Genomic DNA, 23,941 nt, shown 5'->3' on the forward strand with positions numbered 1-23,941 from the left:
CCTTGGTTAATGTTTGAATAACTATTAACTGAATATTAATGAAATAAACAAAGACAACAGTGTAAATATAATTTTGTCAAAAATTAAAGTCTGTCATGGCAAATAGTAGCTGAGAATGCCTGTGAAGGAGAGAACCTACTGAAAGTGTGTAAGGTATACTTGATGACTGCCTACTAATGTAGAGCCAAGGTAGACAAGAAAGGGTAGACAAAGGTACAACGGTAATAACATAAACCAGGAAATAACATAGAACATGGCTGAAACAATGGATACAAAAAAGGAACTGAACAAATAATCTTTGACTGTAACATCTCAAGGGAATTTTCCTTTAAAGCCCTGGGAAGAAAGATCTACACCTTCTCATGCCAGTGGTCTCCCTCTAATCTTTTTGTGCAGCACAAGAGGGATAGTTTTACCAAGAGCAAGTTTTTTTAAGCTAAGAGGAGACCATAATGAAATAATAAAAGATCTGAGGAAGAATGCTTCAAAATAATGCAATGTAATACTTCTACATTGTTTTTTTCTGTTATTCCAAGCTCATAGAAATTTTTTTACAAAGCTAGATAACACTTAAAACTTTTCTCCTTATGTATTCTTATCTGGCCTCATAAAGAAGAAAGACATAGGTATAACGCAATTTAAAATGTACTTTATTAAGTCAACACAACTGGGAGGAATACACAAATAGGAGGGGCTTGGAAGTTTGTGAAAGTCAGCAAATGGTTAAATGGTATAAAAGATTGTTCAATTATCCCTCCAAATGCTGAAGTTGCACCCAACTGAAGAAAGAATTATAAACTTGCAAAACTAAACACAATAATAAAATCAGGCAAGTCAAAAATAATTGAACTCTTCCTTCTGTGCTAAATCTTCCTACCAGCTGATAACTGGGATACAGAATGGGCACTCACAGAGGATAAGAACATTTCAGAGAGGTGAAATTAATTCTTTGCAACAGTGCAAAATATTCACTTCACTATAGAAAAAACTGAAGACATTTCAGCACAGAAGCCACTTTTGATATGTCTTCTGTAAAAGGAAGTCTTTTTTTACAAACCTTGAGCCCTTCAAAGGCACTAACAAGTATTCAGATAAGGGAGACCTGGGTAAGACAGCCTGCCTCTGATTCAAAAAAAGCTATTGGCAAAGACCCTTACCATCAACATTCTAGGAAAATAGTCTGTCACTGAAGAAGAGCCCTGACATGGCTAAATAATGGAACAAAAGACAGGAAACAGGGTAGTAGCAAATGGTCAATTCTCACAGTGGAGGGACATAATCAGTGGAGCTCCCCTGGGATGTGTTCTAGTCAACACGTTTCCAAGAGATGAGCATCGAGGTGGCAGTTTGCTGATGTTAAGAAGTCATTCAAGATAGTAAGGAAAAGAGCAGACTGTGAAGGATTGCAGAAGGATGAAACTGAGTAATTGGACAATAAAATGACAAAAGAAATTCAGTGTGGATAAATGCAAAGTGCCCAACTGAAAAAATAATTCTCACTTGATATAGAAAATGAAGGTCTCCGAAACGACCATCACTGGAAAGCTCCTGTTGTTATGACAGACAGTGTCATGAAACTATTACCTCTGTGCTCAACTGCAGTGAAAAAAGCAAATCACTGTTAGGCATTTTTAGAAGGAGAACAAAAAGCATAATTATTCCACTACATATACATACACCTATTTATGCACACTTTAAATGCAGTACTGATCACAGTAATCTAAAAACAAGTAAATTGAAAAAGATATATAAAAACAAGTATATTGAAAAAGCAGGGCAAGTATGATCAGAGGTGCGGAATGCTTTCCACCTGAGTTGAGTTTTCTGTGATAAAGAGCTACAACTTCAGACTGGACATGAGCACACAAACCATTCTTTCATGAAGTGATCAAATTAAGTGAGCAGGAACCAGCAGCTTTTTCTTCCTAATCAGAGAGCAGGAAATGATTCTTTTGGCAGCTTCCTCCTTACCAACAGATGCTGTCATGCATTTTAATATCTTAAGTAACACTTAAGAGTGTTACTTAAGGAGACTGGAAAAGTAGTTGGAAGAAAGGGATCCCTTTAGGGCTGCTAAGGAGAAAAACACAGCAAATTCAAAAAAATGTTTTCAAAAAGTTTGAATTTACCAACACTCAGATCATTTTGATGAATGAACACAGAGAGGGTCTTTATTAAGTCTGTCCCACACTGATGGAACCTTTTACATGACAGTTAAAATCGAAAGGTTATGAAGTTGACATATTTGAAGAGCATTGCAGTAAGGTAAAATATTCACCTTTGCAAATATAAAGAGGCAACTAACAAAAGAACAGAATCAGGACAATATAGTTTAGTCTGAGCTCTGTCACTGAGACCTCATCCGCTGCTATGCTGCATGCCATTTAGTACTTTGAAAGACTTTTTTTCACTATGGATTTAGTTCTGGAAACTTGTAACTGTATTACATTGATAAGGAATACTAAAATCTCAAATAAAATTATAGCTTATCTGTTAACCTTTAAGCAGAAGGAATTGTTCCTTTTGGTTACATGGTCATTCATTCTTGATGTGGAATGTGTGGAATAAATAAAGAGTGTATGATACACCATTATTAATCAAACCAAAGTGTGCAGAAGTATTTCTGTTTCTGGCTTGGTGTTACATGTCCTTGTTTACATCCTCATGTGAAATGGAATCTCTCTGAGGCCACTCTTAGCAAAACAATAGACTTGTCCACAGCTAAAACTCCACAGGTCCTATATCACCAACTAGAACACAGCTTTTGTTCTTTACAGATTTCCATGTTCTCAGACAAGGGAATCTGAAGGAAGAACAAATTTCCTCGTCAGTAGGGCAGACTGAATCTGTTAACCTGTAGAATATATTGCAAGCCTTCCTCTTTGGTAAAGTTCATGTATTATTATATTTGCAATAACAACAATTTTTCAAACTTCTACTACTCAAAATAGCTGTTTCAGGAAGATTTCTGCATTAAAACAAAGAGAAGACAAGGAGCAGGGATTTCTTGACTTTGTCATTGCTAATTTAATGATTGGTGGACATGCTAAAACAATTATATAATGCATATCAAGCCAGTAACAGCTGATAGTAGAAAGAAACATATGCTAAGTTATGAAGTAAACAATGCAAGTCATGGATAATTTCTGAACCGTGAAAAAAATAAAATTGTCAAACCTATACATTGTATTAAAACTCTTGGCTACGGCAAGACATTAGTAGTAACTTGGTGGTATTATTGTACCTATTTCTACTAAACATAAACAAGAAATCCTGGGCATATTAATGAAAAAAAATAGAATTGTACATCCACTGCAAAGTAAACTGATTACTAAATATCTATTATTACATTATAACACATAATATGACAAACTGCCAGTTTGGCTTACATTACCGTACTTTTAAACAATAAGCAAGACTTGGCAGAGGGATAGACAAGTGCTCATTTACTGCATTTTGTATCAATCTAAATAAATAAATGTATGGCAGATCGTCCTAATCTAACTTCTCTTGGCTGATACCAGATTGTTCCTTTTTGCTCCGTACAGGTTTTGGCATGCTTTCCAAGCACAGACTTAAATACCCAGAAGAGTCTCAAACTGACTCTCATACTCGTAATTTCTGATCCTGTGTGAGGAAAGGAGCACAAGATCCTGACATAAGATGAAGGTGATGTGAGAAGAATTCACATACATTTTGAATCCTATTTTATACAGGAAGAATCTTTTAACTTTGCACTGGCCACTACAAAGTCACAAGACTGGACACTGTCTAAATGATTAGAGAGCGACAGGAAAAAAGACACCTTCTCCAGATTAAACTGATGGTCAGTAAGTCACTTACAGACATCACTATACTTATATGCCTACAAAATCTGATCAATGTAAAAGAATGAACTTTGCACACCCGTGTTCCATTCTTCTCTCCAAAATACGACATTTTCTTCATTTTCTTGTGGGTTTCTTTCTTCTTTTTTTTTTTTTCCTTTCCCCAACCATTATGTAACTAAGGTTTTCATCTGCAGGAAAAGTGAATCAAGGTAACAGTAATATTTCAGACTTTACGTCAGCCTTTTAGTTCCCTCAAGGCATTAAGAAGGGATCATATAACTTTGTTACTGCATCATGTCATTGCTGAATCTAAAGGACTGATCAATCCATTAGAAAGTAATTTGCATAGTCATTTTATAGAACTTTATACTGTTATGACAAATCTGCAAAAGCCTTAAGAATGTAGAATTAAAAATCAAGTGTTATAATGAGTCTTATTTTTTTATATAATACTTCACATTATTTTGTAATTTAATTATTTTATTTATGCAAATAAGGACTCAAATGCTATTGCACTCATGAAGTTAAACACTTGACATTTTTACTCCTTAAAATGCAACATTTTATGACGTCTAGATATGTTTATTAATTAGTGATTATTAACACCCAGTAAACAACATCATGTCTTGTAAAAATACAATCTTTCTTCACAGCGTGAGGCTGAAATCTATTATTCACTGATTCCATATGCTGAAATACACTCAAATGATCACAAATGACCTTAAGCATTAGATAAATGTAAATGAGGACAGGGTAGAAAATGTGTTTTTGATTGATATCTAAAAGACCAGGTCTGGAGTCTTGACAAGGGATGAAATCTGAAATCTCACACAAAGTATAGAACAATTGTAAATCTAAAAAAATTCTAAGCTTCTGGATGGGCATATCATACAGCCTGTCCTCAACAGTGTTTGAGGCTGCTCACAAGAGGTGTGCAGCACATGGAACCTGAAAAACCATTCCTGGGATCCACATGGCCTTTGTCTACTTGGCAGGCTCTTATTAGGATACAGAGATATATCTCTAAGTTATATGTACACACACCCTAATGAAGGCAGAATTTTTCTAGCCCTAAGTGCTCACTTAAAATAACTTTTCTACATAGAATGGCTACATAGGCATAGGATTAAATGACGTGAATGATAGCCATTAAAATCATATGGGTTTAGCCCTCCATGTGAGTAAGCTTATTCTGCATGAACACCTTGCCTTTCTCAGTCCTTTTTCAGCTTTACTTTTGTCAGTTTTAGGACTGAGTGCCCTTCTCCAATGTGAGACATAAAAAAACCCCTTAAAATTTAGACACACGAATAAGAGTGTACTAGCTGCTCTTAGGTAACCATTTTCTAATTTTTAACCTTATATCACAAATACAAACTGCTTTATAATTTACTTTTAAAGTATTCCAAGAGATGAATACACCATTCTTGGTTCCAATGCTCCCCATTTGTCCTTGCAGTGACAACACAATAATGATCACACAGACAGGATGACCATTAAAACCTCCCATGGATGCTCCAACATCATCTACCTCAGGGGCAAATGGGATTTGTTGTCACCCTGAATTTTCTGAGCTATTTAAAATGAAATCTGACAGAGATTTAGATAAATTCATTCCAAATCTCATTTTCAGTACAATGGGTAGTGCTGACTCCGAAGCAGACAAATTTCAACCATGCACTAAATCACAGATTGAAGAGACATAGTGTAAATTTCAAAAAGACAGAAAGAGAGGGCTTGTGACCAAGGTTAATCATACTGTATTTGTTCATTTTTTAAAATACTTTTGAATTTCTGTCTTACATCACTTACCTACTTACATTATATATATACACCTGTGTGAGCATCAGTAACACAGGTCACACTTTCACACTTTTGCATACATTTCACATCTACATTAATACAGAAGTACATGCAAGGATCAGTAAAAAAGTTTAGTAGAGTCTTACCAGCTTGACACTTTCTGAGCCTTAAATATGCCGACATTTTTGTTTCTTGCGATGATCTCATTTACATCTGTAGTATAATTGTTAAGAATTACCTACAAAACTAGAGCAATAATGAAAATAATAACCCCAACTATTTTCCATTTCTAATGCCTTCATAATGTTCTTATCTGTTTCTTCTTCTTTAATCTCTGCTAAGAGTCAATCTTTTTTCAGAAGCATACATTTTTACATTGCTACTACAGCACATCAGCCATATATCTATGCAGCAATTTGTTCTAGTTTCCTACCTCTATTTACTCTTTGATTTAAGGAATTTATAGCCCTGTAGCTATAGAGGGAAATGAAAAAAGATGTCCCATACATCAGATATTTAAAGGCAACTATTTACAAATATAAAAATTACAGTCACAGAGAGCTGAAATTTTACAACCACTAAATGTCCAGTAGTTTTTTATCACTACATCCAATGGTGAGATTTTGGAGATTTATGGGTTTAAGAACCTACCCACAGGAGACACACCCATGTTCCTGGCTCGTCTGGGTGAATCTAACACACAACAGGAGCATCTTAGCCTATAGGCAAAGGAGTTTCTAGTCCATTTGCTTTCTTGTGAATGGTTTGGAACCACCTTAAAAGAGTGCAAAGCAATAAATGCCTTTTTTCCCCCTTAGATAGCACAACAGTACCTCAGCCCTTTGTCTCAACTTCTTGTAGTTTGGAAGTTCAAGTCACAGATTTAGGCAGCCTTTCAGGCAGGCTGAGGAAGGGCTATGATGGAAAAGTTTCAGGGGAAGTTGAGCCCAGTCATCCATGGCTAGAAAGATAACCGTCATGATCAATCACTCATGGTTAGTGAGAAGCCACTGGAAGGAAAAGGTGTAGCAAGTAAGTGAAAACTATAAGAACATAAATTGTTACTCAGTGTGAAACCATACATCCCTGAATGGTTCACTTTCAAATGTAAATAATTATTTTAAACTGACATTTTTGGTAAAGATGTAAAAGATCCTTCTTTTTTTATTTAAGTTATAGGAAATCTGATGCTAATTAGGAGGATGTTTCTAGGTCCACAGAATATGTCAGATCTTTCAAAAGTGCTCTTGTAAGAAGATTGAACACAAGAGTAAGGCAAATTTGAAATATTGCTGATATATCTTTTTCTTTGCTTTGCTGAAATCATATAATTTACCTTCCTAAGAGAGTTGGTTATTTAATAAAAGTTATTTCAGGAAAGTCTCTATCCAAACACTGGAAAAGACAACTAGTATTTTGTGAAGTAAAAATTTCAAAGTAGAAATGGAATGACAGAAAACTGGTTTAAACAAATATGTTTGGATGTACCTTTTAAATAGTTTCCACAATATGCAATGAGGAATGGCAAATGAATGGTCTATACCTGTGCAGCAAAAGGAAGGCATAAATAACTCCATAAGCACATCATGCTACTTTTAAATGGGGCAGAATTAACATTTTTGATAAATTAGCTTCACTGCACTTAAATTATAGAACTGAGCAAAACTATTAATAAGGGTTATAAGCATGTTAACACTAGATTTTTAAAGTAATTCAGGAGCCCATATCATTCATAGCATTCAGGCTAAACATGACCCTTCTAACCTAAATTTCCCTGGACTGTTGAAAGATCCATACACTGTATTTTAATAGCCATTATAGTGGACTGTAAAAATGTTTTGCATTATCGATGCTTTCAGACAGTAGTTCAAGTCACCAGTGCACAGTGTGAAACAGAGCCAAGGCAGAAAGTACACAGCCTCTCTGAAACAGGAGACAGTTTTTACTAAAATGAGCCTCATCCTTGGATTTGGACATGTCAAAGTGAGTAAAGATGCTTCCAGTGTTTTGAGGAAACAAAATTCTATGTTCGTGACTAACTTATGTCACAGATTAAAAGCTAAGTTGAAAAATTTGTATCTGAATGCATATCACCCAAAATTACAATGGGGGATGAGTCTGATAACTTTGCCCATGTATTTATTTATTATTCACTTGAAATGCCTATAGTTAAAATCCTAATACTTTCCTTATTTAAATGATACTGAAAGAACTTAGATAAAATACACTAAAACAACAATAAGATTCTTAAGAAGGTGGCAAAGGGAGTAACATCTGTCTTTATTTTATTGATTTTGCAATATACATTATCTATTGAATCAATTCAAACCTCCTCATGATAACCAAAAGGAGTTAGAGTGAAGTCTTTTAAATGATGTAGCAACTCAAGTCATAATATCCTTTTAAAAACCTCCATAAAAATCATATGTAAGATCATTGATTAATATAAAATATAGCAATGTATTCCACAATGAGAGGGTTAGAATGAAAATTATTTGAAATTGAATAATTTGTAATTTTTTTTTAAATTTCTAACATTTCAATAACATATTCTAATACGGATATTGAAAACATACATAGTGCATACTTCATGTGGCAGTATGAAATGGAGACTAATAGGAAGCATGTCAAAAATTAAAAGAAAAATCAAATCCTCAAAAGCATGAGATTTCACAAAGCAAAGCTGTTAGTTATGCTCACTGAATAGTGATAGCAACAACAAAAACAACAATAATTATGATGATGTTGATAATACAAAGGCAGATTCTCAGATGCAATGCACTATTGCCAGGTCGATTTTCAATTACATTTCACTGATGTATTCATTTGTTTCTTAATGTGCTCATCTTGCCCATTAAGAATAATTAGCAGGCTTGCTTGGTGATTTCCTGGCTTCTGACAAGGATTTTTTTTCTTCTTTGTTGACAACCACTTCTACTTTTTGGAAAGTAATTTTTGGATATTATAGTATGACTGGCATATAATTTATGCTTCCTAAGAAATTTAAAGGGAAGATATAAACAGTAATTTTAAACCAAGATTATTTTAATCTATAATACCTACATAAAAAACATAATACTAGACATTAACTATTCCTGAAGAGCAAAATCTAGAAAAGAAAACAGTATTTTATCCCACATTAGCTTAATTTGGTAAGCTAAACAATTGAAAAAAATACCATCAGCAATAACAAGAACTAGCAAAAATACATTATTTGTAGTCAGTGGCACTTGTGATGAAAGCTACTTCCAATTACACCCAAAATTCTATCCTGATTTCAGTGAGTTTGGTGGGGCTGAAACAGGTCTAAATTTAGCCTAAACCTCTGTTATAGCCAGGCACTACAGAAAAGAGTGCAAAAGAAAATTACCATAAGACAGATCATAAAATTACTACTGAAGTCCATAAACCATATAAAATGCAACAGAAATTTTATTATGTGCACTTTTAAGAATACATTTCACCTACATGGTAAAGTTCTTAGCCTGCTGCACTTTGGCACCCTGCTAATATTAAGGCCATTGTAAAATCCAACACAATAAAAGCACTTTGAATGCTGAGCTTCTGAGCACCAAATGTTAAAAAAGAAAAATAAATTCCTGTTAGTGCCGTTCACCGATTGCTTCCCTAAAAGGGATTCACTGAGTGAATACAGATGAAGACCTCTTGTAAGACTTTTGGGAACAGAAGACATTTCTAAAACATGTGAAAAAACTAAGGTGTGATAATTAGATAACATTAACAGTATCTTTTTCAGGAATAAAAGCACTTTTACTTGTTTAATTCCAAGGACTGAGTGAATATTTTTGCACTTGCCAATTTTCCTTGTTATAAAGGACTTCTACATTTCAAAAAAAGTCCAGGGATGTTTATGGAATCTGCTATGCAAGACATTTGCTGAGCTGATGATTAGTAGGCCCACCTGAAGCTTTTGGTGGGTAAAATGACCTTTTGTTAAATACCTATGCTTCTGTACAACATGAGTTTGGTTTTCTAGGCAAGTTCTGAAACACTTATTTTCTCCTACATTTTTTATCTTTATAATGACATGGAAGAAAGATTGGAAGGGGTGATGCTGATTAAAATACACAGAATAAAGAACACTTCCTCCTCAAGACACAAGACTAACACATTAGAATTTAACAAAATAAGAATCCCTGGAACACAGGTGAGAACTTGCCTTTTCAAGAAAAAAGAGACTTTTAGTAGGCTTACTTCAAGTTTTAACAGATATGATCTAGGACTGACTGTTTTTAGCATGAAATTGTTCAAGTGTTGTCAGCAATTATAGTTACCTCAGTTACCTCTGAGAAAATATTTTTTTAAAGGTAGTAGCTAATATTATGGCACTGAAATGTCTCCTGTTTTAACAGGCATCAGCAACTGCCATTTATTTAAGCCACAGATTAGTTTCAGTTTTGTTTATTTTAGTAAGTACTCACTACGCTAGCTCTCAAATACCTACAAAACTCAAAAAGAAGTAATTCTGATTCTGCAGTAACCAAAACCTGAAAAATTAGCCTGCCTAAAAATGTAAATGGAAAGATTATAAAGGAACAGAAGCAAATAGATATCTTCCTTTCTTTCCTCTCAGTTTCTAAGGGCTATTAGTATTCACCGTATATATCTGCTCTTGCTCTGTGCTGATATTTAATGTGGTCACAAATTATGCTCACTCATTCTCTTGCTTAACCCAAGTCCAGTTCAATTTTATGAACTATCTGTTCATATCAGAAGGGCATAATAGCAATTCATTCTAATATAATAAATATAGTAAAATACTTCCTATGAGGGACAGAGGAGTTTTGCAACCTGACATCAAAAGAAATAGTGATAAATTGGTAATTGATTAAGCAGACTAAATGGGTAATTTGTAGGCAGTTATAACTTAGCAGCAACAATGAAACATTTCAACATACACTGGAAAAGCTCTGAAAATATATGAATGTTGGATATCTTTTAAGGGGCTAGTATCTGAAAGTAGGGAAAAAAAATCTTATGCAAAACAGATACATGAAGGGGAACTAATGGTGTGATTCCCTGCTACACCTCCTGTAATGTGCAGCATACACACATGAATCTTCCAGCACTCAACCATGAGACAAATATTTACTACTGTACATGCTCTATACCAACACGTGCGTTTTTAATTAACAGAGAAAATGTGGCATTTATTATGGGGGAAACTGCTGCTGCTCTGTTCAAGATATTCCACATCTGTTTTTTAATTACTTATGTGGGGACTTTTTCTTAATATGCCCCATGCTGACTGTCTTTATATTGATTGTTACTCAGCCAGTAAAAAGGAACAAGCACAACAAACCAGTTTTCTATCTGAATAAGGATACTTTTGATGGCCTTTTCATTTCCATCAGTTAACAGAACTTCTTTGACATCTGCAGAAATAGCAACCTGAAAAAAAGAGCACAGCAAACAATGAGCAAATATGCTTGTCTGTGTGGAAGTGAAGACAGGAGTGACAAGCCTTCAGTATCATGCTTCCTCACCTATTTCTCTGTAACAATCTTCAATCTTTTTTCATTTTATGTCTGCATTATTTTAATCATTCAATCAAATCAGTCAATACTTTTATCATTCCATTTGCGGGAGCCTCTATCTTGCTATCATTCTGTTCCGTAATTGCATTGTGACAGCCGATGATGGTATTCTGAGAGGCTTTCATTTGCGGGCTTCTGTTTATCTAGTAGAGCCATCATACAAGGCTGTCACTCTGCCTTTCAGCTTGCTTCTGTCTGACTGCCTGATGCCCTTCATATAACTTTGCATTGCAGGCAGATGGCTTTGTAAGGGTAATTTTTTTGTGAGCTTTGACATGCTCGCACATTGGGCTGTAACCTCGACACATTGTATAAGAGCGACAGGTTTGTCAAATGCCAATCAGTGTAACAATATGCTTTTATTTGTAGAGACATAAAAACTTGTCTAATGCACTGCACTGCTACATAATATCTCCTGAATACATGACTCAGAACCCAGAGAATGGTGAACGACTCTCCTGAATGGCCAATCTAATTCAAAAGAATCTAATTACCGAGAGCTCTGGATCATGTTTGTTGGTGTAATAATGCAGGCAAAACATTAGCAGCTATATCATGGTGCTCCAACTGTGATTCGCCTGGCTATTCCTGTATCTTAGCAAATGGGACTATAATCTGAAAAAAAAAAAAAGCTTCGGCTATGGCACTGAAAGACAGACCGTACGTGGCCTGGAATGTCACAACAAAAGATATTGACTACACCGAGGTAAAATGTTTCTGCTCATCGAGGCAACCATAAAATCAATATGATACGAAAGCAAGTCAATCTAGAAGGTCTCTCAAGACTCTGCAGCTTGACCGCAGCTGAGGCTGTTGACAGTTCTCTGACCCAGCAGTTGGAGGCACTGGAACATTTTTCCTTTTGTTTCTTCCTCTGAATGGGATTGGAATTGAGAAAAGACCTACCATGAGCCCAGCCAAGCATGTCATGCCACCCCCTAGCTCACACACAGCAAGGTCCCTGAAAGAGAGAAAGGAAATGGTAGAACCCATACAAATTAGATGAAAATGGTCAGAGAGACATATATGTTACAAGAACAAATTGCCATCTGCAGTAAGAACTGAGCTACCAGGAAGTTGTAGAGACATGACTAGGCTACCTCATGTCGTTTTGCGTTTTAAAAATAATTATGAAATAGAAAAGTCACAAAGCAGGCAAATCAGTGGGGGTTCCCTCATTAGTGTTCAGTGCAACATTACCACCGCTGAGCTGAAAAATCTGAGAAGGTTCCCTTTTTTCCCTTGTCAATGGCTCTGTCTTTTAGAACTAAACTAGCTAGAGTAGCGAAAGATAATTGTTAGGAAAGGATAACAATGTTAATCCACATTCATTCTTGCAAAAACAGCTAGAGAAGTAAATGGGGAAATTAATATTATTTATATATCTCTCCATATAGTTATGCTTAAAAGCCTTTGTATATTAAAAAGAGAGAAGTTTTAAAGCAAGTTGCATACCACAAAATAATTACACACTAAGAAATCTGATCCTTCAATTAGCACTTAAAACTGCAAGTGACCTACAAACAATGCTGTTATGAACAACGATGGGAACAGCAAACGGTTAAGCCTCAGAAAACTAAACGAAGTTAGTGTCAAGAGCCTAAACTGAGCCCGATCAAAGGGCTGAATACATGGTCTAAAAGGCTGCTTTTAACTTAGACCATACTGTGCTGTTATTAAGACATGCATGTGAAATATAATTTGGCGCAGAGAGTGTGCCGGATGGGAGCTTGCAGGGGGAGCCATAAAGAATGTCCTCCAGAGCCATGGCCAGCCCCAGGAGGGGAGGAGGGAGGGATGCTGACCCCGCTCTGAAACTGTGTGAAGCAGGGTCTGGGGCAAGGCAGAGCCTCAGTTTGGGAACACGCTGTTTTACAGCAAATTCTGCGGCAACTGTTACAGCTGGCAGGAGCGTTCCCATTGAGACATTTCTGACAGGCAGAAAATGGAATTTTAGCTAAACTGTTTGGTTGAGTTTGGTTTTGTAGGGGTTTTAGTTTGCCTTTTTTTTTTTTGGGGGGGGGGTGCACCTTTTCTCTTCCTCTGAAACATTAACATCTGAAAGTCTATTTTTATCTGAAAGGGTCACCTCCCTACTCACTCAACACTGATATTTAGGAAGAGCATCTAGGATGCCATATCAGTATCAGTATCCAGATGCTGATATTTTGTTCACTGAGGTGAACGGACTAGGCTGTATGACTGTATAATAATGCTCACTGTCTGGATGGGTTAGATTCATTTTTCTTAGGCACCAGAAATTTTATATGAAAAAAGTCTAGTTGTCGTATTTAATCAAAATGAGACAAAAGAAATACATAGTTTGGAGGAACAAAGTGTACATAAACCCAGTAAGAATGTAAAATAAATACAGGAAATTTTCAGTTTGTATTTTTGAACAGAATAATTATAGGTTTTTCCTCAAATAGGTATTAGTTTTCCTAAACCAAGTGTATTATATATTAAAACTATACACATATGGTTATATATAAGGCTTACAAGGCACTTACTCCTTTATAAGAATCATAGTTACTGAAATAAATACAGAAAGTGTCCAGCGTGAGGCTTTTAGTGCATTTTGAACCAAATTTTTATGCACATAGTATATGAGCATACATATACACATATACACATAAATATTTATGCATATAAAATGTATTTCAGTGCAAAGTTCCCTCACTAGCAATTTTTAATAGTTTTAACTGTCTCTCAGGCAATATACAGTGATATTTATAAATGAGAATTAACATAAGAAACTCTACACTGAGTGTACTGTCAGAAGGGCATAATCCTGAGAAATCAGGATGTGAAACTGCCCATTTATTCCGTGAAAGTTTGACCAATCATTGTCTCTGAGTATCACGGCTTGCATACCCAAACTAGGAAAAATACCCTCTGAGTGAGCAGCACTGAAGGTTTGCTCTGAGAAGCCCTGGAGAAGAAGCAGAGCACATGAACATGGGGCCAGACAGCCAAGTGCTACAGGGACATCACTACAGCAGCAGATGGCACATAACCAACCTGGGAAGAAAGGAGCAGTGGCTGCCAGATCAGGTGTGTATGAGCTGCCTTCCCTCACAGTCCCCACTTTGTTCAGGCTGTGGATGCAGTAGGAATGAGGCTTTAGGGACCAGGGCACACTTTGGTGACAGGTCTTTGATTACGGATAGGAGTCTAAGCAAGTTGCTCATTTGGTGCAAGGGGCAGGGACATACAGTTTAGTCTTCCTGATTTTACCCAGCACCATACTTACATGGACTGGGACTTTGTATATTCCAAGCTGTTTTACTTGGTGTTTCCCTTACACCCTCATGCAGAACACAATTTATGTTTCCAAATGAATTGTTATAATAGCTTTTTTTGTACCCTATTCATTCTCCAGACAATCAAACTTCAAGGATTTCCAAGTGCAAATCTCAGTATACTCAGGGGGAAAGAAAGTGGATGCAGGATGGATTTTATATTCAGATGTTCCTATTGGAGTTTCAGTAGCAGTCCTCTGCAAGTTTTGAATAAAAGTGAAGGATGTTTCAAAACTGTTTCACAACACAGGTGCAAATTCCTCTTATTATATGCCGTGATTTTTATGTATTTCATCAGATAATATTTTGCTTGCTTTTGCAACAGATGTCAGTTTAAGGAATATCTTATTTTTCCTGACCTTCACAATCTGCACTGATCGATTGGCGCTTCACTTTTGTTTCCCAAAAATCAAAGTGAAATAAAACGCCTTGAGTGGAAATCAAAAAGTCTTTGACATATAGCAGAAAGCTTGCTGTGCAATATTAGTACCCAAAGGCAGCTCAGAATTCTTTGTTAAGAGCAACATGCTTTCACCTTGAACATTTTAAATTTAAACTGAAGACTTAAATCATAGCAATCTTTACCACGCAATAAAACTAAGAGATTGGAAAATATCTTTTTATGTTTAACTCTGTACCTGAATATTTCATTATGCTTTAGGCAGTAGTAAGCCAGCACTTCTTCAGATGGCCAGAGACCTATAAAACAAAGATATTTGCCTTCTTAGAACAGATTTTTTTTCTGGTCTAAAATAACATTTGAATTCATATTACCATTTGCAGACCTCAACCCACTGTTTTATTTTCTGTATTTGCCATAATAACATGGAATATAGAAAAATAAAAAGAAGATCTAGGATTTAAGCATTGGAATTGAGTATTTAATAGATTTTATCATAACTAATGATCAGAAATGTAAAGATACACACACACACAACATAAACATACACATATATCTACATATACATATGCAATACTCAAGACCTTAAAAGTCATATAAAATTTAATTTACTTGGGCATTCACATGAACATCAACATGTTTGTACCAGGCCAGATGCAAGGCCAACTTTACCTTGTAGCCTGTTTCTAACAGGGGACAGGAGCCCTCTCGTTTTTCATTAGCTACATCATCATCATCATCATCATCATCATCATCATCATCCTCCTCCTCCTCCAGTCAATTTCTTTTCAGTTTGTTTTTATGTCACTCCTTTTTCTTAGTTTTTGTTAGGTCAGGCATCATTCTGACTGTAAGAAAGATGGACCAGTAGCACATGCTAAGGACAAATCTAGGACTAGAGCAGGAAAAGTGTGATTTCTAGTTATGGCTCAAGAAGTTCAGCATGAGAAGAGGAAATACAAGTGGTAAGCCCTTCTTAACAGGCACAGAAGGATTTTTCTGGTTGTTCTGTAGTAAACTTTCCAGAGCTGCAGCAGGAAGCACCACAGTTGCACACTCCTCTCTCATTTTATATGTGCTTCCCTGACATTTTAATTTGAATTCCCCTAGTTCTCCTACAGAAGTAGCCAGGAGCAATCACACTTTCTTCACCTCATCTGTATTATTCATGAATTTGTTAGCTTCCATCATAAAATTTACGTTGGTCATCATCAGCATTGACAACTACTTGAAGGCTTCCATGTAGATTTATGCCTTGAAAACCAATCTCTCAAGAAACTGGCTGTTTTTCCAGACCAGTTTCCCACCTGACTGGAATGTGCAACTGAAGTGTTGCGGCCCACGGAGAGAGACCCTGTGTGCCTTGCATGTTCTCCTGCAGGCACCAGATTTCATTGCTGGAGGGGGCCTGAAAAACAGACTCATACTCAGGAACTTGAGTTATGTCTGCAAGGGTTCCCGAAGTTAAAGGAGGAAGAATCAAAGAATATGGAGCTGAATTATGTTTGTATGTGTTTTTCATCTGTGGTTGCTTAGCAATTGAAAAACATGTTTATGTGACTTTCACAGGTAAAACCCAGAGTCAACTTCCCCCCTCCATCAACACACAACATTAAGAATTGAGACACAAACTTCATAATATGAACTACAGACATTTCAATGGTTCTAGTAAATTTATTTGGCATATAGAGCACTTTTTCGATATTTCTAGACAAGTAAATTAAATTCCATGCAGCTTACTATGCATGTGTATCCCTTAGACCATTGTTACTGTTTTTTGTTCTCAAAACTAAAAACATCACTACATTTTTAAAAGAACCAGAAGTTTGGGAGAAAAACTCATCCTTTTAATCACTTAAAGCCTGATCGAAACCATCATCAATATAATTCTTCCTTTCCATCCAGTAAATATTCTGAACCACCTTCACTTCTCCTAGTGAGAAATAATGAAAATTTAAAAGCATCTTCACTGCATGCAGATCAAGCAAAAGCCAAGACAATATTTGTCCAAAACTCTGCATATAACTTTCATATTACAAAGATATTTAAGGGGAAAAAACCAGACTGATGATACATATGTATGACAAAACTACTAATGCAGTACTTGTATTTGTTCTGTTTATGACAGTTCAGTCTGATCAGGTGTTTTTGAATGTGCTATTTTGCTTAGACTTGCTAAGGGTAAAATAAAATATTCACACAAGACTACCCATTCTTTAGTGAAACATACACTAAGAATTGTACAGGGTTTTTCATCTCCCTTTGAGCATTTCAATGCTTTTGAGCATTGAAATATGCTAAAATGACAGATTTTGCAATAAATATAATAACTGTTTAAATATTTTAGAGTATAACATAAAGAATGTTTCAGTTTGCATTGACTGGTGTATACTCAAGAAATAGAAGGGTTTTTAATATTTAGTGAAGACACAGCTAATTTAACACCATTTATAATACTCATATCTCACATTACAAAAACCCTTACACCCACAAATATAAAAATACCCTTTTATAGCAAACTTCTAGCCTAAGCGAATTGTAAAAATACTAGTCAATTGTAGCAAACATCCCTCAACATCTGACTTCTCAGTACTTTCAGTCAAATATCTCTGACTTTTCTGCAGTTATTATTGAGAGGGCACTTTTAATGGTGCCACTGAATCTTTTCTGAGGGGTCACTGTTCCTTCCCCCACTACCATTACAATGTTGATACTGGCTGGAACTGCAGGTGTATCAGATAGCTCTGTGCTGAGAGAAGGGTGAAACTGCTTTGCAAAGACAATGCTCTTCTTTAGGCAGATGCCAGCAATGTGCACAGCTCTCCTTCCCACTGCCCTCTTCCACAGAGAAGGAAGGATCACCTCAGCAATGGCATAAGCATCTGGAAGCTAAAGAAGCAGGAGTCAGGAGGTCTTTCATTAACAAGTCTCATGTGTGGAAGCACATAGTGCTCCCAGCTAAGCCAAGAAGCCAGAAGCCAGAATACCAATGTTAATTTTAGTAAAAGGAAAAGCTTCTCGTGCCTGAACAGGTAGGTAAGCCTCTTTACCTTCAAAATGGGGATAAGCTCAAAGATCCATGTGGAGGAGTTTGCATTCTGTCTTCTTCGTCCTCACTCTGACCTACCTTTTGCCAACACAATGACCTACATTTTGAAGTTACAAGTATAAGAAAGATAGTTCTGCTTCTGTTAGAAAACATACAGCTGTAATGCAGAAATGCAGAATTCCTATGAATTAACAACTACTACTACATTGTGAAAATCATGATTTATTTCCTGCAAAATACACATACATATGGATATGGATTAAGTTTCCTATGAACACACTTAAAATAAATCTTTCATATTTAAAATAAAATTATTCTCATTTTGATTTCTGAATTTGATTATAAATACACAACATTGGATGCTACCTATTTACATGTACAATTACTTAAACGATAGTAAACTATTTACAGATGGATATGCAAAAAAATAGCAAAAGACCCCCAAATAGTGTTGTGTTTGCAAGGTTATAAATATTCTACCAGTCTTAGACACAGGGCTAAAAAAATCTCACCGTATGATGAAACAGAGAGAAACAAGAGTTTCTTTTTGCGAAAATAAATATTTTGTGACTTTACTGGGGGTTTTAAAACTCCCTATCACCTTGACAACTACAACTTGAAAACAGAATAATTGCCAGAAAGCATTGGAATCTACTGAAACATATGAAAAAATTAAGTTGCACCAGTGTTCAAAGGAGACCCTCAAAAATGACATGGGACAGACACAGAGCTCATGCCTGCCCACATTTCAGCTCTTGAAGTATCCTTTCACCGCTAGGATGGAGCAAGATTCTCACTACAAATGCCATAAGAAAGATGACATCTACTTCCAGACATATTTATGATACCTATTACAGTAGAAAGAGCAGAAAAATATTATCATTAAATTGTACGATGGTGAATAGAGAAATGCTACAAATGCATCACAGCCATACAAAATGCAGGCATTTCTATAGCACTTGTGACCATATCATAAAATGTCACCACAGCAATGAGTCTACCTCACAAGAACCTGATATAATGAATTTCTACTGTCCCAAGTTTGCATGCTGTGAACCAAAGTAAGAGACAGAGACAGATTAAGTTGCTTAGACACACAGAATAAAATTATGGGAAGGTCAAGAAAAAATAACCTAAGTCATCCTTACACCATGAGGTATGATGTAACCAAAAAAGGTACCCATGCTCTTCCTACAGAGGAACAACCCTAAAAGAATCATAATAATAGAAAGAAACATAAGTTGTTTTTATCACTTTCATAGTGATAAAACTTGGTATGAAAGTGTCAGGTCTTTCTGCACTATTCATGGCACAACAGTTTCTTAAAGCAACCTTCAAGCCATGTGTAGACAGCCTCCTGAGATGTAGTGTTTTAATGATCAGCTGGAGCACTAGTCCAAAGCTACACAAAGCCCGTGCTTCTTCTGCAACAAATCTAAAAATGCTGAATACTCTGATAGTACAGAAAATTGTCTACCAGAAATAAATTATCCAGTATTAAACAAAAAAAGGTTTTCTCCTCCTGTTGCTTTTTACCATGTATTTTAAAGAATGCTGTCAACCTTTGGTTAACAAATATTGAGATCTGATGTGAAGTTCTTAAGGAACATCATGTCAGCAGAAAAGAATTTTGAGACATGTATTTTTAAGAAAGACACCTGACTATTGAAGTTATTATGTCGCAGCAGTGCTCCACAGGTGCAAAGAATTCACGTTAGCTACTGGTTACTATAACTGGGATAGTGCAAGGTTAGTGGAATTTCTTTCTGCTCCACTGTCTGCCAGCACTACACACAGGAAACATAGGGGCAACTGGAGGTGACAGGTGAGCTGTCCCCGGGAGCTCTGAGTGGGAGGTATAAAGCTGCCCTACAACTGCTTAACTCGTGCTAGCAGATTAAGAAGTTACTTTCAAAGCTAAGCCAAATTGAAAGTATTTTCACATTTCCCTAACACTTCTCACAGTCACATGTACAGATGTCTGATCTCAACATTCAAATTTTGTCTTTTATTTGCACTATTAAACTATGAGATGTCTTCCTATTCATTTGAAGTCTCAAATAAATTTTGTACAAATCCTATCTTAACCCTCAAAAGCAAAGACAATTTAAATTTGAAAAGTCAGTCATTTTCCCCATATGCATATACTCAAAAAGATCTTTGTTCTAGTATGTCCTTATTCTTGACTATATGAAATTACCTTATTTGCTTTAATAGTTATCAAAGTGAGAGGGAAAAAAAGCAATTTTGGGCAAAGTGATGAATAATGTCTCAAAGTTGTACCAACAACTGCACTGAGCAATGATGAACTGTTTTCTGACCCAAAGTAAAGCATTTTTTATCCTTCCACACTGAGACACAGTTAGTGGAGAGTAGAAAAATCTTTAGCACTACAATAGACCGTGCAGAAGTGTTAAATTAATGGCCTGTCCCAAAAGGCAATTATTCCCCATCACCGCTGCTAAAAGACTACAGAGAAAATGGAAAATCCCCTAAACTAAGATATTTAGTGGAAAAAGCTATTCTAGGAATATAACATAAGGAATTCTAGGCTTTTAAAATAAGGTTCTTCCTTTCTTAGAGCATTGGAGCATTGTCACAATCCTAATTTTACAGTATCAAACCTTAGTTTCTACTCTGTGACTGTATTCAAGTGACACAGAAAGGTAAGTTTGAGAATATTATTCTGGTTAGTTTTTCTGTGGATCACCACCACTGTGCACAGCAAGAAGCATTGTATATCTGCTGGGAGTCCTGAAGAGTAAGAGAGTAGATCACAATCAAGTACTATACTTAGGAGCGTATTTCAAAATGAAGATCTAACCAATATTATGAGCGTTTTCTGTCAGTGGAGCAGTAAACTTCACTTCCAAGTCAAAACTAAACATGAAACTATGATTACCACAACTAAGACTAGTTACCAAGTGGACGCACAGTGTATGTCTGCCAAATACACATTGGTAGTAACATAAAAAATGGATGTTCTAATTTGAGTAATTGCTTGAGTAAAGATTACCTGCAAATAATTGCACTGCTATAGTTAGTTGGCATAGATAGCTCTCAAAAATAATTCTAGCTCTGAAATTTCTTCAAACTCCATACCTCAAGTCCCTTTTCAATATAATTTTACCATTAAAAAAAACATGTTGCTCAGTACAGTCAAAAAGTAAACATTTTATTTTCATTCCCTTATTCACAGAGCACACAAGATGTGACACAGATGAAAGGATTATTGGTAATCCCTGCTACCTACGATCCCACCTAAGTATATTCAACCAAAAATAAAAAATAAAATTAAAAATTAAAAATAATTAAAATTAAAAATTAAATATGGTACTAATACTACAAATATTCATTTTTTAGATACCATAAAATGCATGTACAGAGAAGTGAAAATATTCCATAGAAAATAACCTCCATAATAATCCAAAGACAAACCTGGTCACTTTAGTAATGTGAAGAAATGGAGGAATTTGCAAGCAAGGAAAAAATTCACTGAAGAAAATCCTTGTTGTTCCACTCTGTTTACAGTACACAAAATTTTGCATTTACACCAGCAGATGCAGATAAAAAAGGGTCATCAATGCAAGTTAGTTGCAGATGGTGTGTCTGGAACGGTAAAAATTATTTACTACAAAAATGAATTTGAGAGCAGATTTTCAAATGGAGAACAGCTACCAAGTACTGTGTCCCTCAGGACATTTGACCACCTCAAATGCCAGCATCTTTAAGAGCTAATGTATTTTGAAAGTCCAGTTGTCCAGTCTGAGGCTTTCCATTCTGAAATTTACCCCAGGAGTATTTACAAGTGAGTAACTTCAACAATAAATGCAACAGTGTGAAAAAAAGAAAATTATTTAATAGCCTTTACAGTAGTAGCTTATATCTGTGCCTTACTGCACCTGGCTTTTGCAGAAGGCAAACCACCTTTTAAGTCCAGTGAAGAGGAGTAATTTGAGGCAGGAGAATGGCTAGCTTACTTTTCCACAGCAGGAATGCTATAAGTGAGTTTGAAAAGGTACAAGAACACCAGAAAAAATAGAAGCGAATATAAAGAGAAACATTTTTTTCCCTATGCACAGGGAAAAATTTCCCTATTTTGTAGAAACTCTTGTGTCTCTTCCAATCTAAAGCAGAATTCATGATATTCAGATCATTGAAAAATATGTATAAGCACTGGCTGAGATCTTCAGCCTAGGCAAAATGGCCTCAGCACTGTATCTCTCACTTTCATTCTCATTATTATTCACGACTAGGAGGGAAACATGATGGTCTGCAATCTGAAAATGCCTTTTAGAGCACAAACTTAAGAAGCTCAGCAGACCTGATGTGGAAATACAGTAAAAAGTCAAAGCTGTAAATGCACACGTATCCTTTCCACAAGAAAAATTGGCCAACTGTACAAATCTACTGATCTACTGGTATGATTGTCTTTAACATCTTTTTCAAATGAATGAATTTGTGTTGAGGGGTGGGGGAAGGGGGGTACCTAGTTTTCAAATAGTTATTAAAAATTAAACAACACTGGGACAAACCTTTTGTGATTATAGCCTTCATTCTCCTGCAAAAAACGGGATCTATAAATTTATGTACCATTGTAGATGTAAATTACAAAATTTTATATTCAACTATATTAAAACATCTATTCCAAAAATGATTACCAGTTGTGAAAAGCAGACAGGCTTATCACTTGCTGTCAGTTGTTCATGTCTAGTTAAGCAATAATGTGCTAAAACTGCTCTTTTGTTTTGTGTAAGAATTTTGGCAATAGAAGAAATGAACACTCGTTTAATAAAAACTCAGGCTGCTTTTTGCTTTGATGGAGGAAGCAGCTGCCTGTTTTCATTTGCTGCAGAGCAGCAAAACCCATCAATATAATAAGCAGCTTAGATGCATCCATCCACAGCATCTGTAAGGATATAGGGCTATTCGCTCAAAACCAATCCTTGGTTTAATTTTAACAAAGATGTGTCTGACATATTTGAAAATGCATTATAATAGGGTTTTGAAATACTAGCATTTTCTCTTTTCTTTTTAAATACTTTTCACAGATTTTGAAAGGCAAGTATACATATTGGAGTGATAGATATGCTAAAACAAATATTACTATAGCAAACAGCACAACTAGCCTAAAAATGCAAAGAGGGAACATTAACTGACGCCTTCTGGTTCACAGACACTCCTGTCCCTTGAAAATACAGAAAAATAGTGTTTCAATCTTTTCAATGAAGGGTTTTTTCACCACAATGAAGAGCAGAGAAAGATACTAGAAATATGTATTACAGACAAAACACCTGCAAAGATCATAGATCCATTATACAAATATATTTCCCAATATATACTTTTCCTTCCCTGCCTTACGCTTTGTTAAAAGTAAATAGATTAATGCTCATTTCCAAATATATTTATCAAATTATTTTCTACTAGTGCCTGAAAGTAATATAATTGTTATTAAATTCCAACAGTTGTGAGTTTGTCCCAAGTGACAACTTCCAATTGCAGTAAAAAAATTTAATTAGAAGTAAAGTTCTAGGACATTCATACATAATTACAAAAACAGGAAGAGAGAGATAAAAGACCATGTCAGATATAAACCACAAAACTCTATTTTCACTCTAAAAACGTGATATGACACATTTATATTATTAAAAAATTCTTAAGACATTATTATTATTTTAGTGCTGTTCGGCTTTCTAAGACCTTTCTAAGCTGAGCTTTTAGATGATTTGCACATTAACTGAGAAGTCAGATAATTCTTAATCCTCCTCTTTTTCAGATCCAATAATGGATAAGGGAGCATCTTAGCATGATCAACTAGCAATCTGCCTAGCCTGAGTGGTAGTACACCTGAATTTAGGATTAGTCATCCGGTTTTCATAATATCTGATCTAAATGAGCACTCATTCTGAGAAGCGTAGAAAAAGAATATTCAATGATATTTGAACTGCACCATTTAAATATCTAACAATAAACCTGGAGTGCATACATACTAATTTGCT

General features: G+C 35.6%; 1 protein-coding gene across 1 annotated transcript in view; it reads right to left on the bottom strand.

Moving 5' to 3' along the window:
* CAMKMT (calmodulin-lysine N-methyltransferase) overlaps positions 1 to 23,941 on the bottom strand; it is a 208,443-nt gene that overhangs the window by 27,050 nt on the left and 157,452 nt on the right. The window contains exons 4-7 of the mRNA XM_062489244.1: positions 15,132 to 15,192; positions 12,098 to 12,152; positions 10,982 to 11,045; positions 5,780 to 5,846 (exon numbers count right to left, since the gene is read on the bottom strand). Of these exons, the coding sequence (XP_062345228.1) occupies positions 5,780 to 5,846; positions 10,982 to 11,045; positions 12,098 to 12,152; positions 15,132 to 15,192 (247 nt within the window). The remainder of the gene's footprint in view (positions 1 to 5,779; positions 5,847 to 10,981; positions 11,046 to 12,097; positions 12,153 to 15,131; positions 15,193 to 23,941) is intronic.

Source organism: Cinclus cinclus, chromosome 3, assembly GCF_963662255.1.
Source record: "Cinclus cinclus chromosome 3, bCinCin1.1, whole genome shotgun sequence".
Classification (NCBI taxonomy): domain Eukaryota; kingdom Metazoa; phylum Chordata; class Aves; order Passeriformes; family Cinclidae; genus Cinclus; species Cinclus cinclus.